The following is a 13,128-nucleotide window of genomic DNA, read 5'->3' as shown; positions in this document are numbered from 1 at the left end:
TAAAAGAAAAAATCTGCAACTTAACTCTCAATGCTTGGCACAACTTCAAGCCCTCAAAAAACATAAGAAAGTGGTTTGGTCTTTTAAATGTACACAGGAGTAAAAAGTTGATCCCTGGTTGAATTTTCTAGCCACCGCATTGCAATCCTTACAAATCGATCAGTCAGCTTTAGGCTTGCTGCTTCTCATGCAATCTGCCCGATTCTGAAGAAGCAGACTAGATTCAATTCCATGACAACAGACTTAGCCAAGTTGAACAGCTCTCCAGTGGTAGTGGCCCCGATATCATATTATAAGTCTTGCCCGCACCCGCTGACAGAGCACCCGAACTCAAAGTGCGTGATCGGGAAAGCCTGCTTGTTTCAAATCATTACTGCAAGGTTGATTGCCCGGAGAATTAAAGAAATGAACGTAAGATGGCACTCCCTTCCCATGATTACTAATTTCAGGCTTCGCCGGTATAAACCTGAATCATTCAGCCACCTACTTTGTTTCTATCAGGCATTGAGGAATGGATGTTGCACTTTGCTGAAACTGCCTTTAAGCCACGGTACAGGAACTTGCGTTCAAGCCAGAAACGTGGTTTTTCCTCTGAAAGAACACCGACCTAGCTAAATTTGGAAAATTCATTTATCAATTACAAAAACTGCTGAACGCTAGAAGCAAAGATGGCTAGACTTCATTTACGCCACTTTAATGTTTGAGGCTTCGCTCACCCAACTAGTTGCATTTGAGTAAAACACAGCCATAAAAGGAGCTGTAAAATGAAGTTGCATGAGTGTCAAAATGAACTATTATTTAAGATAGAGTGTACTTGTATATGTTACTGTATGAAATCTGCTTGTCTGACATGTTTATTTGCACTTGTCTTCATAAGTGGAATTGCTCCTGATTCGGTGACGTTCTGCACATGCTATTTTAATGCAGGAGATCTTCTCTTTTGAATGCACTTGTTATTATCTGTTTTTTTTAATCTTTTTTTTTTTTACAAAAATGAACATTTGCCGATAACCGTTTAGTTGTCTGTTTTTTTTTTTTTTCCTTCTGGTTGTCATAATTTAGAATTTTATGCATTGTTTGGATGGTCTTGAGAGTACAGAGCGATTTTGGCTTAGCTATCAAGCTTGAGGCCTCTTACCAGCAGTTGCCTTGAGCAGGAAATCTGTTTAATGTTCTTTCTTCCGTGGAGCTTCACCTCTCTTTGGAGGATCAATGATAGATGAATGAGGTGCCTTAGTATTTTGCTTTTTTATGCAAATGTTGTTTTAATCAATTTGATGTTTGACTTATTGTAAAGTATTATTTGTAGATCCTCTTTTGTAAGATTTTAATTAATCATACAATCAAATTTTATGGCTTGACTGTAATTAGGGAAGCGCTAGTGAAACCATGGAACTTGAGGGGTGACACAGCCTTCTTGGTCGGATGGAACCTGTAGGCTAGCTGATAAATGCATCAGGTAAGCCTTGCATGCCAATCCCAAAGATAGGGGCGTCATTGCTTATTGTCACAGAACTTAAGTTATAAACAGGTGAGGAATCTGAAAGCACCTTATCGACATTTGGTGCACATTGGTTTCTGCATGTAAAACTCGAAACACTAGTCTATTTTGGCAAACAGCCATTGATAATAATTTGTCCACTTACAGGAAACATAGTATTTATGCCAACATAACCTAGAATCAGTGGGTGAAACATTTCCATAAAATATATAATCCAAGTAACAGTTTAACAATGGTAGTTGATATTCCTACCACCTTCTGTCTCATCAACATAGTTTTTCTCCCTGAGTGAGGTTAGGCCATATGTAGCAGCCCAGCTAACAAGGCCCATTGCCCGGTTGGGGTTCCTATGGACCTTTATAAAGTCAAATTAGAATTATAGTTGCCCTAATACACTAGTTTTATCAATACTGCCTTTGCCTCTGAATTTTCTCTATCCTGCCACTGTGCAATTACTGAACCTATTTTCATGGAGGGTAATCATGCTAGCTCCAGCTGTTACAGTCCTATTTCTTTGCTGGCTTTGGTTGTAAAGGTCATGGGCAAGGTGGTGCTTAACCATCTGACTACCTGGATGACAGATAATCAAATCTTATCCATGGTGCAGTACGGGATCTGTGAGGGCCTAGGTACAATGAAACAGTGTCTCAATCTTCATCAACAAATACACTAATGCTAAGAGCAGTTCCATATACCTGGCATTCAAGGACCTTTCTTGTGCCTTTGATAGTGTTGTGAAATCCAAACTGTGGGAAATCATGGAGAGTATGAGGTTTGGTAATGGTATTTTAACTTTTCTGCATGCTCTTTACACCGATTTTGAAGAATGTTAGACATGGCCTAAATGGCAAATTTACAGTCTCTATTAGCCTATCTCAGGGTGAGATAGGGGTGTGTGCTTGCCCTTGTTTTTTTGATCCTGCTGTATGTCAACAGACTTCAGGCAGCCCTAACCAAGGTGGGTGCAGACACACCCAGGGCTAAGAGTAAAGCTCTTCCCTTATTATGTGGAGATGCTGCTGTTTTGATGGTAAGAAACTTCTAATGGGCTTAAATGTTATGGATACGTTTGTTGATTTTATGGATAATTTAAGTCTTGAAACCAATTTAACCCAAACCTTAAGTATGGCATGTCGAACCAAAAATCTCAAGTCTCGTAGCTTGACCATACAAGGTAAGCCCACGTCTATAAATACAGAACTTAGGTGTAACCTTTGCCTCGCAAGGATCATGGGCTCCTTGCATAGCCAAATACTGAGATTCTTTAACACTGCTGGGTTCTTACTTAATACAGCTTTCACCATTGGAAGAAAACTGATTAGTCCACTTCTAGAGGTTTACAAAATAAAGTGTTTACCAGTTTTAACCTACGGCTTGGAGTGTGTGGCTATAAGAATGTAAAATACTTGCAGATAGAAGAGAATAGGGTCTGTAGGTACATCCTGGATGTACCAACTAGCTGTCCTAAATATTGCAATCACATAAGGAGTTTACGGAGTATTGCCTGACTTGTGAATTAGTGACCAGGATTCCATGGCTTTCCTATATTTAACTTATAGCTAATAAATTAGGCAGGCCCTCAATTTTTTCAAATCCTTGTGATTCAAACTGACAAAGAGTGGATAAGGGGAAACTATAAAGCCCTAAGGAGGGAAGCTATGGAACTAAGTAAACGGTCTAAATTTGAGCACCTTATGATTTGTACCAACTATTGACATGGAAACATATCTTGACATAGTGGATAAAACCTGGGATTGTACCCTCCTAAGTTCATATTTGTTATCCTTCAAAGTTGTTTAAGCTTCCCCATAGGTCAGTTTGACAGGTCATCTATCATGAGCTGCATATGCAATGAGAAATCTACCAAAACCTTACTGCACTTTTCCCTTTTTATGTACATTTTAGGTTGTATACAGGAAACAATTTTAATTCCATTACTAAGAAGGTCTAGTTTTATTACCTGCAAGCTTGCACTACGATTTCTCTAGTATCTTAACTTGCCCCTGGTGTGTGACCCTTTTTTAAATCTGCCCTTTGTCATAGGAAGAAACTGTTGTTATAACTTTGTCATTATTTCATATGTAGTATGAATTACTGGGATAAATGTTATGCAGGGAGATTTAATTTGTTTTATGAAATGATTGTATATTTTTTCACCTGAACAGTTGTTTTTAACTGATCAAATAAAGATTATGCTAGATGCCTCACTGCAGCTTGCTGCCTTCATCCTTGTACCCCTGCTCAGCACAGCACTTTCTGTTTCACAATACATGCAGACAGTAAATTGGGCATCTGAGGGATCCCATTTTCAATGGCCTTGGGCAGTGCCCAGCCAGTACTGGGTGAAGGATGTAGGCTTTTTAAACTGGAAAATGTAACAAGTACGTATGGTTTGGTTCAGAGAGCAAGCTCATAAGATATTAGGAGACATCTGGAACATTACTGAAATTAAGGTTAATGCATCCCATACCATTATACATTAAAAGATGTCCCTCGGACACTGCTGTCAAGTGTTGGCACCCCAGTGACATTTAGTATCATCCTTCATAATGAAGGCAGGAGCAATGAAGTTCAGTGACAGACCATTGCTAGATGTCTCTGGTTTAGTCTGCAACAGGGGTCTGGAATGACAGACAAATAATACATTGTGCAGCTTCAGAGTGATACAGAGTAAAGGCCTGAGGGCTGTAGACAGCTGAACTCCGTGGGGGTGCTGGGCACCACCAGACACACAGTTTTTCCTGCAGAGTAGAAGAGGACGGTACAACAACGGGGAATCTTATTTCTATCTTTTCTGGGTGGGTAACAGGCCCTGGTAAATATTTTATTTTCTGTCCCTGGATGTATGGGCTAGGGTTCATATAGGGTTTTTCTTAACCCTTCACCAACCTCTCTGTAAGGAAGTCATATGTGTGATGGACACTAGGACATCCCAGAGCTTCCCTACCTAGTCCACCCTCACAAGAGAAGGTTAGACAGGGTAGATAACATTTTGTGGACCACGACAGGTACCATGTGCCCCATCAGTTATACATTCAAAGGGGAGAAAAAGACAGGCCTACCTCAGCTATCCTCCCATCCAGATAGAAAAGGGGCATGTACAGGGACTAAAATTATTTCACTCATGAACCCAAGGGCAGGGTCAGCTAACCTAAAGGTACTTTAGGTAATATATTGACCTCAGTTACCAGTCCTTGATCTTACGACCAAGCACTATGGAGTTGGGGGTGGTGTGTATTCACCTCATTATCCCCCCCTCTCTACTCCAGGATCTTTTGGGGGCATTATTAATGTCCGTCCCATTCCAAGCCAGGCCTAATCCTACATCGTTGCAATTTTGTGACTTAGGTAATTAGGGAGTGGGTTCTGGCTTCAGCAGATTGTGTTTCACCAGCACTAGTTCCAGGCTAAGAACTGCATAGGGCAGTTTGCTTTTTAAAACTCATGAGAGACTGCTCGGTAATACAAGAGTCTGAAAATTTCACTTTCCCTGGTTAAAAGTTAAAACATGGTATTTTGCTTATTTTTGTAATTATACTTTGCAAAGATTGCAGGTCACCTGTCCTCTTACAAGGGTATTTTCTGCTTCTCTGGGCTGACTTTTGCCTTCTCCAATCATAGAATATTCTGAGGCTCCCAGCAGATGGCCACATGGTATTTTGAATAGTAAACTCATGTCAACCCTTGCTTTTTTAAAGTTTTCACCCACTACAACATCTGAGTCGATCTTGGTAATAAGAATTTAAGTTGACCAAACACTTATTGTGAAAACATTCATGTGTCATGCAAATTACTCAAGTGTCAAAGTTAGTTGCAATCAAAGAAACACCTTTTCAATACACTGAGCAATTGCACAAGAACTACTGATTCAACAAGACATACAATACAATACAATAGTAAATAGTCATATATGCTTTTTCTTCTTTATTTTCTCCTAGGTTTCCTTTTTGCGTGCAACTTCTTATATGATCTTCAATGGATTTGTAGGGTGCTGGGTTTTCTAATATTCTAATGTAAATTAGAATATATTCTAAAATATGTTTAATTGTTTTCAAATGTTCATAAAACATTTCATGATATAGATTGTTATGGTGTGTGGGTACAAATATAATAGGTCTATGTGAAAGACAGAAAAGGCAGATGGCAGTGGCAAAAATGCATTTTACCAACTATATATTTTAACCATAGTCTCAGCATATCCTAATCCTTATAAATCACTATTATCTTAATCATAACTGAACCCACTGATCCTTACCCTCATCTCAAACCCTCAAAATAACGTAACCCTAGCACTACCCACTACTCTAAGTATCACTCTACCTCACACTTATATTAATATGTAACCCTATCTATTTCTCAGTCCATGTCCTAACTCTAACCATTTTCTATAACATAGTCAATGCCATAGCCATTACCACAGCCTACAGCCCTTTAACACAGCACTTATCTGTAAACCTGTTTTACAGAATCACACCCTTTCTATGTTTCACATTGCCTTGTTGCATTGGAGAAGAAATTCAGCGGGACATTACCACATCACAATGAATGAAATTTCTTCCAAGACATTCAGCAATTAACTTTTTTCTCTCTTTCGTGGCAGCCTTTTCGCCTTCAGATAGTTCAGTTGACCAACGAATGGGTGCGCTGGTGGACACAAAGTACAGGAATAAACATCTTGCATTCTACAACAGAAAAACTTTCAGAAGAAAAAAATAATTACCATATTCCAGCATTTGTAGGTTCCTAGGAAAAATCCAAAGAAATATAATCAGTCTTGAATTTTCTATTGAATCCCTGCAAGTGTGACTAATAGTTAGATTTATTCAGCACATGTATATTTCAGAGCAGAAAGAGGTGTAAAAAGGAACAGTTACTGGTAGATAGAAATACAAATTTCACTGGACCACATTTTTTCATATAACATATAAAATGCCTTCATAGGGAGAGGTTCAAAGTCACTTGGGGATGGAAAACTTAATGGTTTACAAAAGTGTATCCTAGAAGAGGCTCCTGTCCCCAAGTTTGGAGGTCTTTGCACCTGAAAATGGATTTAGAAGGGTCTCAATTCTATCAGAGATCTCTTACTATTTTCTTTCTTCTACAGAGTAGAATTGTTTAATGGTTTGGAAAAGAGAAAGACTGTAGCAGTGTTCACCACTTGCACTCCATGGCTATAAAGCTTCACTTGATGCTACAGACTTGTGATATAGGGTGGCTTATTGATGTGGTGCACAAACAGACAATACGTTATCTCAAAAACTGGATGACTGTGATTTAGTATGGGTTTAAAAGTCACTTTACTTCTATGGTTAGTTTAATAAATTGTTGAAATCTAGACAGAATTAATCATTCTCCATTGACAACTCAACTAAACAAACATCATGGGACAAATGTTTCCACAAGCATTCAATCCCTGAACACTGCTAATATCACATTTGTAAGGGGGCTGGGGCAGCTCTGATTCCATCTGTTAAAAGTGGTTGCAAATACTTCATTTTATTTTTCTTTTCTTAATGCATTCTAATTTTGTACATCGTCATGTGTACTATAAAGTCTTTTCACAATAACATCATTCGCAGCCAGTCACAGAACAAACTACCCAATCAATTTTCATTAGGCAGGATGCAGTTTGCGCCTCCAGGTGATTAGCTACAAACACAAGGTTGGTGACGTGTAAGGGGCAGCAGACCACCATTCCTGTGATTCCATTACTAAACTAGAAACTTATTTTTAGGAGACCACATAACTTAAAGGAATCAATTCTGTTTTAAGAAAGATGAACGTCTTCGGTTTGTGAAAACCTCTGAAGGAGCATGAATTTGTTTGCTAGGCTCCTGCACCCTTCTGACAGAGACCCCTTCCGATTTGCAAATCAGTTACAACCTTCTTTGAGGAGTCAGTAACTGGTCAATGGTTTGTGACTGACATTGCAGTTGCAAATTGTGAAATGTATCATAACAAATAATTTTGGACAGAACACACCCTTTCACACCCTCTTCCTAATTACGATTTAGTAGGAGTACCAAAGGCCAAGTTATATGTTAGAAAACATTTCCAACCGACAAATGCTTTTCGTACATTGGAAAAAGACATGTTGCCATTGCAACCTATGTGATTTTGCAAAACTGCAGGGTTTGTGATTACAACATTGTTAAGTATATTTCTCTCAGATCCTAAACGCATTTCATGTTGGATAGTATCAATACATTAAAACGATGATGTGCTCCCATGCATTACTGTGGATAATTAACACATTTCAGAAGGCAATTACAAAATTACCAATAGAAATAAAAGCTGGCTATGTGACTTTCTCACCTGGAACACCACAGATTCAACTAGTGGTAACCACCATCAAGATTGTTTCAAAATGCTCATTTGCAGAGGCATTCATTTCTCAAGATGCGCTTAGTCAGAGAAATACTTTGGGCACTTTTCTCCTTTACATTTTTAACTGAGGAATATGACAAGAGAGCCCTTTGTGGTTTAAATCACTGCTATACAACATGTATCAAATGAAACGGAAGGCTGCTTTTCTTATATCATGTTGGATAATATTTCTTCTAGTGCCTCAAAGGTTCACCGTTATCTCCTATTCTCATTCTCATCATTTATTTCTCTCCCTTAGGTCCAAGATATGTATGCAAGACTGTAGAAGTTTTTGTAGAGTATGAACAAAGTTAGAGAGCAATGGAGCGATGATCAAGAGCGGGACCAATGCGTTTTGATGCAGGATGATTTACACAGAAACAAGGTTTATCAATGATGAATGATAGTGTGTGATGTTAGTGTTTTCTGAAGTGGTGGGTCTTTACTCCTTTCTGAACTGCAAAAGGGCTGGGGAAGTTCTGTTGTCAATGACGATGTTGGTCCAGGTCTCTGTGCATAAATGGAGAAAACGTATCTTCTGGTTTTGTTCATCTTGCAGGCTTTTGTTTCCAGTTCAGCAATGTTTTGACTTCTGGTATGGCACTGTGTACAAATACAAGTTTATTTCTCTGACAGATATGGAAATGCCAATTTGTGTTCCCTTGTATATGATGCAGCATATCCTGAGGAGGCATGAAAGTAGTGTAAGCGCAGATAATCACAACCTCTGAGTAAATAAAGATCATGTTCAGATTCATACCTGTATTTGTAATCAAAGAAACCACATCAATGGACTGCCTGAAAAGACTGCAGATCTAGAGGCTGATACCAAGAGTTGGTAAAATAGATATATTTAGAGGTTAGACCTGTTTGGGGTATTCCTTACATTTCCTTAATAAAACAGGATTTAACTATGGCTAGTAAAGGAACAACTACAGATGAATAGTATTTACTTGAAAGAACAACTAAGCCTGATTTCCTAGCCCCACATTTTTATATTATACAGTCAAAATCAAATGCTAGATTGGGGTTACACTTATGAAAAATGTATAAATAAGTTTAGAAATTCATTCATCCCAAATTAAAAGCCATATGCCCTAACACATTCATTCTTCTCCTAAACCTATATGTTAGAATTTAAGTGTGCAGGGGTTCAACAGTCAGCGTATGATCCTTTCAGACTTCAGGCAGCTGTGCAAATAACAGTTAGAAATGCATTTACAATTGCACAGAAGTAATCACTGAGTTACGCCAGAGTTCCAGCACATTTCCAGTGGAATTCCTTGACCATTTCTAAGTTTTGCCAAACTTTTTAAGCGCATAGGCTGTGTACACATACTAATGCTATGTATGACCCTTTAACAGACTTACACAAGTACTTCCATCTTGATAGAGTGTAGTGTATGTAATGTACACCTTTTAACAGATGTTAGTGGTACCCAGGGGAGAAAACATTGGTTGCAAACTCAAGTATTTAATTTGTTACATATTTTAGTTGTGTTTATCTTGTTTTATTCTCCAATATTATGGCTCATTCACACAGAAAAGGGCAAACAAAAATAAAAACTTTTTCTCCCAAATTTGATTGTGTTTTATGTAAGCTATGTTGACAAGACTGCCTTACCCAATCAAGTTTGTGTCACCTCCCCTTGCAGCCACTGCATGATTGTTTCGTAGATTATTTCTTGTACAGTTTTTCATCATCAGTGCACCATGGGACATGATGTCCTCTATGCACAATGAGGCATTTACACATGTAGACTTACTCATTTGGAAACTTACTACTGCAACTAGAAGTAATGTTTATATGTCTTTGCTAGTCACCATTTCCAATTGTAGATTTATTGCTAGGAGGAGGTCTCCACTTGCTCAAAACAGGTGTTGGAGACTCCTAACACAGAATAAAGGAGTGCAGAGTTAGTACTAGTAACTGTGCACATTAAGGCAGGAGGTCTCTGCCTTTGGGTTTGAGCTTGACGTATGGTAAAATATAGAGAAAATAATAAACTTGTAGGAATTCTTTAAAAAAATGTAAGTTAACCAAAAATTAATGTTGACCTAAAACTACAAAAATAGATGTTGCAGCAAAGTGACTCAAATTAAATGTTTAATACATAAAATATATTATTTATAATTATTTAAAATAGTATTATAAATCCCAAATTCACTATAATTTTGTATATTTTGTGAAATGTATTAAAATGTAATTGTTTAATTAATTCTAACTTTGTATTAGCTTAAAAGTACTAACATTTTCAATACTAATTTATTAATATAAATAAGTGAAGATTACATTTAACTGAAAATACATATACTATATAATAGAAATGTGAAACAATTGATTTTACGCTAGACTTGAGCATTTGAGTATGCTTGCAACTGTTGGGAGTCCAATCAATTTACAAGTGAAGAATGTGAAAACTGCTGGGCTACTGTTTTGATATGGTTGTTTGTATATGCACAACCCTCTCTAAATCACTTCTCCGCCCCTCCTGACTCATAATTAATTCCCTCCTATTTAGTAGTACATATACACCACTCTACATTGATTCCATCATGTTCTTCCCACATTTACTACTACAAATTACACCTATGTGTATAGAGCCATCCGCCAGAGGTGTAGCTTCCAGTGGGGCAGCTTATGCAGTGGTACCACGGCTCATAAGCCTAAGGGGGACACTAAACCATTATTAATGTTCTATTTCATAATTCAAACAGCCAGGATGCCCTTTCCCATCTTGCAATAGGACCTATGACACACTTGCTACATTACTGACCTCCACAAATGGGACTGATAACATCACACAGAAACAATGGGAGACTACACTTACTACAAAGAATGTTCATAATATGGTTGAACTCCCAAAATATCTAGATTTTCAAAATATTACACCAATGAATTTAGGGGCAGATTTATGGAAAGTTGCGCTGCACAGAGTGCAGAGCCACTTTCCCTGTGCCCCTTAGCACCCCCCCTACAGCCACCACATGGGTGCCGTATTTAAGGGGCACTAGCATCATTTTTCATGATGCTATTGATGTCTTCTGCAGAAGTAGCACCAAAATATAGCACCAAAATATACTCCTGCAGAGTACATAGGGCCCCATTCTAATGAATGGAAGCCCCCTTTTAACGCCTGCTCTTGGCTCAAGGAAATCTCAAAGGTTTCCTTAAGCCATTTTTCCTAATGGGTGCAGGCACAATGTAGCGCAAAGGCTTATAGAGTGGCGCAATGCATGCATTGCGACACCCTGTAAATAAGGTGCGGTGACACAACATAACAAATAATGATGTTAATGTTGTGCAAGGTGGCGCTAAAGCAATATAATTTTGCCCCTTTATCAAAACTAGTATGATGGTGGATGATTCCAGATTCCTGCTCCTATGTGATTTGTTGCATCATCCTTGCATCATCCTGTCCTGTGAAAATATTGAAACTCTGGATCCTGAATTAAGCTACTTTGCATGCCTTCTGTGTTATGTGCAGTTGCTTTAAATTATTATTTTTTAGTATTACCATCAGTGGTTTTATATGGTGCACACATGATCCAGAGGGTGGCAGACCCTTTTACAAAGCAGAATGGTCTGGTTTATGGTAAGCTATAAATGGTAAAACTTAAGAATACTGTTTATTCAACAAGGTAAAGAATTCACAACCTTCACATTGCAATGTTTTGCTACAATAAGTCTTTTTATTTCTCTCCCCTTGTCCTCTCCTTTCCCCCTCAGAGCTTCTTTATCCTTCACTCAGGGTGCATGAGAGAGCAATGGAATAATTGCTGCTTCAGCGAAACCAAGAGCAGCCTCGATTCATGACAGTCTCCTACATAGGAGAAGTTTTATCATTAATTGAATATATTAAAACTCCAATTTGCTCAAATGTTGTCTCAATCCCAACTTAGTCCAAGACGTGGTATTCACTATAGTCTACATTTGGTTTGTTTGATTTCTTGTTAATGGCCTTGTTATTAGCGATTAGTGGTAGATGAGCTATGCCAACCTGTTGCTCTAAAAGCTACTACTTTGAAGTATCATGCACATTACCAAGACCAACCTTAGGATATTGGGAAGGGCATTTGTGGCAATATTGAAGAAAATATTTTGGAAATCTGTTTTTGTGACTAGGTGTCCAGTCTTTAAGTGGTCAAAGTGGCTTGAGGAGATAAAGGGGGTCATTTTGAGTTTGACTCCCGACAAAGTGGCCGCTGCCTACATGGTGACCTCCACGCCGGAGTCATTATGAGTTTCCTGCTAGGTCGGTGGGCAGAAAACCTAAGTTTCTGCCCAATGGCATAGCTGGAAATAGGCTATAGCACTGTCTCTGGCTCGTAATCAAGCGGGGAGCAATGCTGTAGCCCGCAGCGTGCACCAGCACCCTTGCAATGTTCACTGTGTGCAAAGCACTGCCAATGTCAAGTGAATGAGCAGTCCTGGGGCCCCCCTGTGGCCCCATGCACCTGTTTTCTGCCAGCCTTTTTATGGCAGTGTTACTGGCATGAAAAGGCTGAAGGAAAATGAGGTTGTAATCTGCAGGACAGCGCTACCCTGGCGAATTAGGATTTCTACCAGTGCCAGACCGCCAGGATCCAAGATCCTAGCAGAGCTGGCTGCTCCCTGGCAGTCAGACCACCAAGGTTGCTATGTGGTGGTCAGACCGCCACCGTGAGTGCCGCATGTTCTCCTGGTCTTCTATACCTTATACTTGTACTGCTCTAGTGATATTTTCATCTTCTTAGAAATATGGGACTATAGGCCCATGGTTGTGGTTTGCATGGTCACCCTCCCTTTTTTGTGAACTGATGCTGCTGGGCTTTTGACTCTGCACTGGGACTCTGCTAACCAGTCCCCAGGGCATGGTGCTGGCCAATAAAACATGTCAAAATTGGCATATATCCTACGAAGTGCTCTTCCTGCTTGTATTTTACATGTCACTAGTGAACTGCAGCACCTATTATACCATGTACTACACTGGCAGTGTAAACATGGGTTTTGGCCTATCACGGTAGCCTGACTGTTTCAGTTTAAAAACTGCAATTTGACCATTTGAAATAAGCCCTTTTGACCGGTCTCAACCACCCATTTAAATATTAATGTCACCCCAAATAGATCTTATTGCCCATTAGGCAGGGTGCATGGTATTTAAAAATAAGATGTAGGAGGCTGGCCTGGTGTGTAGTGGATACCTATGGTGCGTACACTTTAAACCAGGCCCCGTTATTCCTTATTAGTGTAGTGCAGGCAGTGTCTAGAAGCCAGGCTC

General features: G+C 39.1%; 1 protein-coding gene across 1 annotated transcript in view; it reads right to left on the bottom strand.

The window, feature by feature from the left end:
• The window catches only part of PLA2G4C (phospholipase A2 group IVC), a 519,666-nt gene that overhangs the window by 414,518 nt on the left and 92,020 nt on the right, over positions 1–13,128 (bottom strand). The window contains exon 3 of the mRNA XM_069238317.1: positions 6,222–6,244. Coding sequence (XP_069094418.1) covers positions 6,222–6,224 — 3 coding nt within the window. The 5' untranslated portion in view covers positions 6,225–6,244. The remainder of the gene's footprint in view (positions 1–6,221; positions 6,245–13,128) is intronic.

This window comes from Pleurodeles waltl, chromosome 6 (genome assembly GCF_031143425.1).
Source record: "Pleurodeles waltl isolate 20211129_DDA chromosome 6, aPleWal1.hap1.20221129, whole genome shotgun sequence".
Classification (NCBI taxonomy): Eukaryota; Metazoa; Chordata; class Amphibia; order Caudata; family Salamandridae; genus Pleurodeles; species Pleurodeles waltl.
Note: the sequence above shows the minus strand (reverse complement) of the source record. Positions and strands in the feature narration are given on the sequence as shown.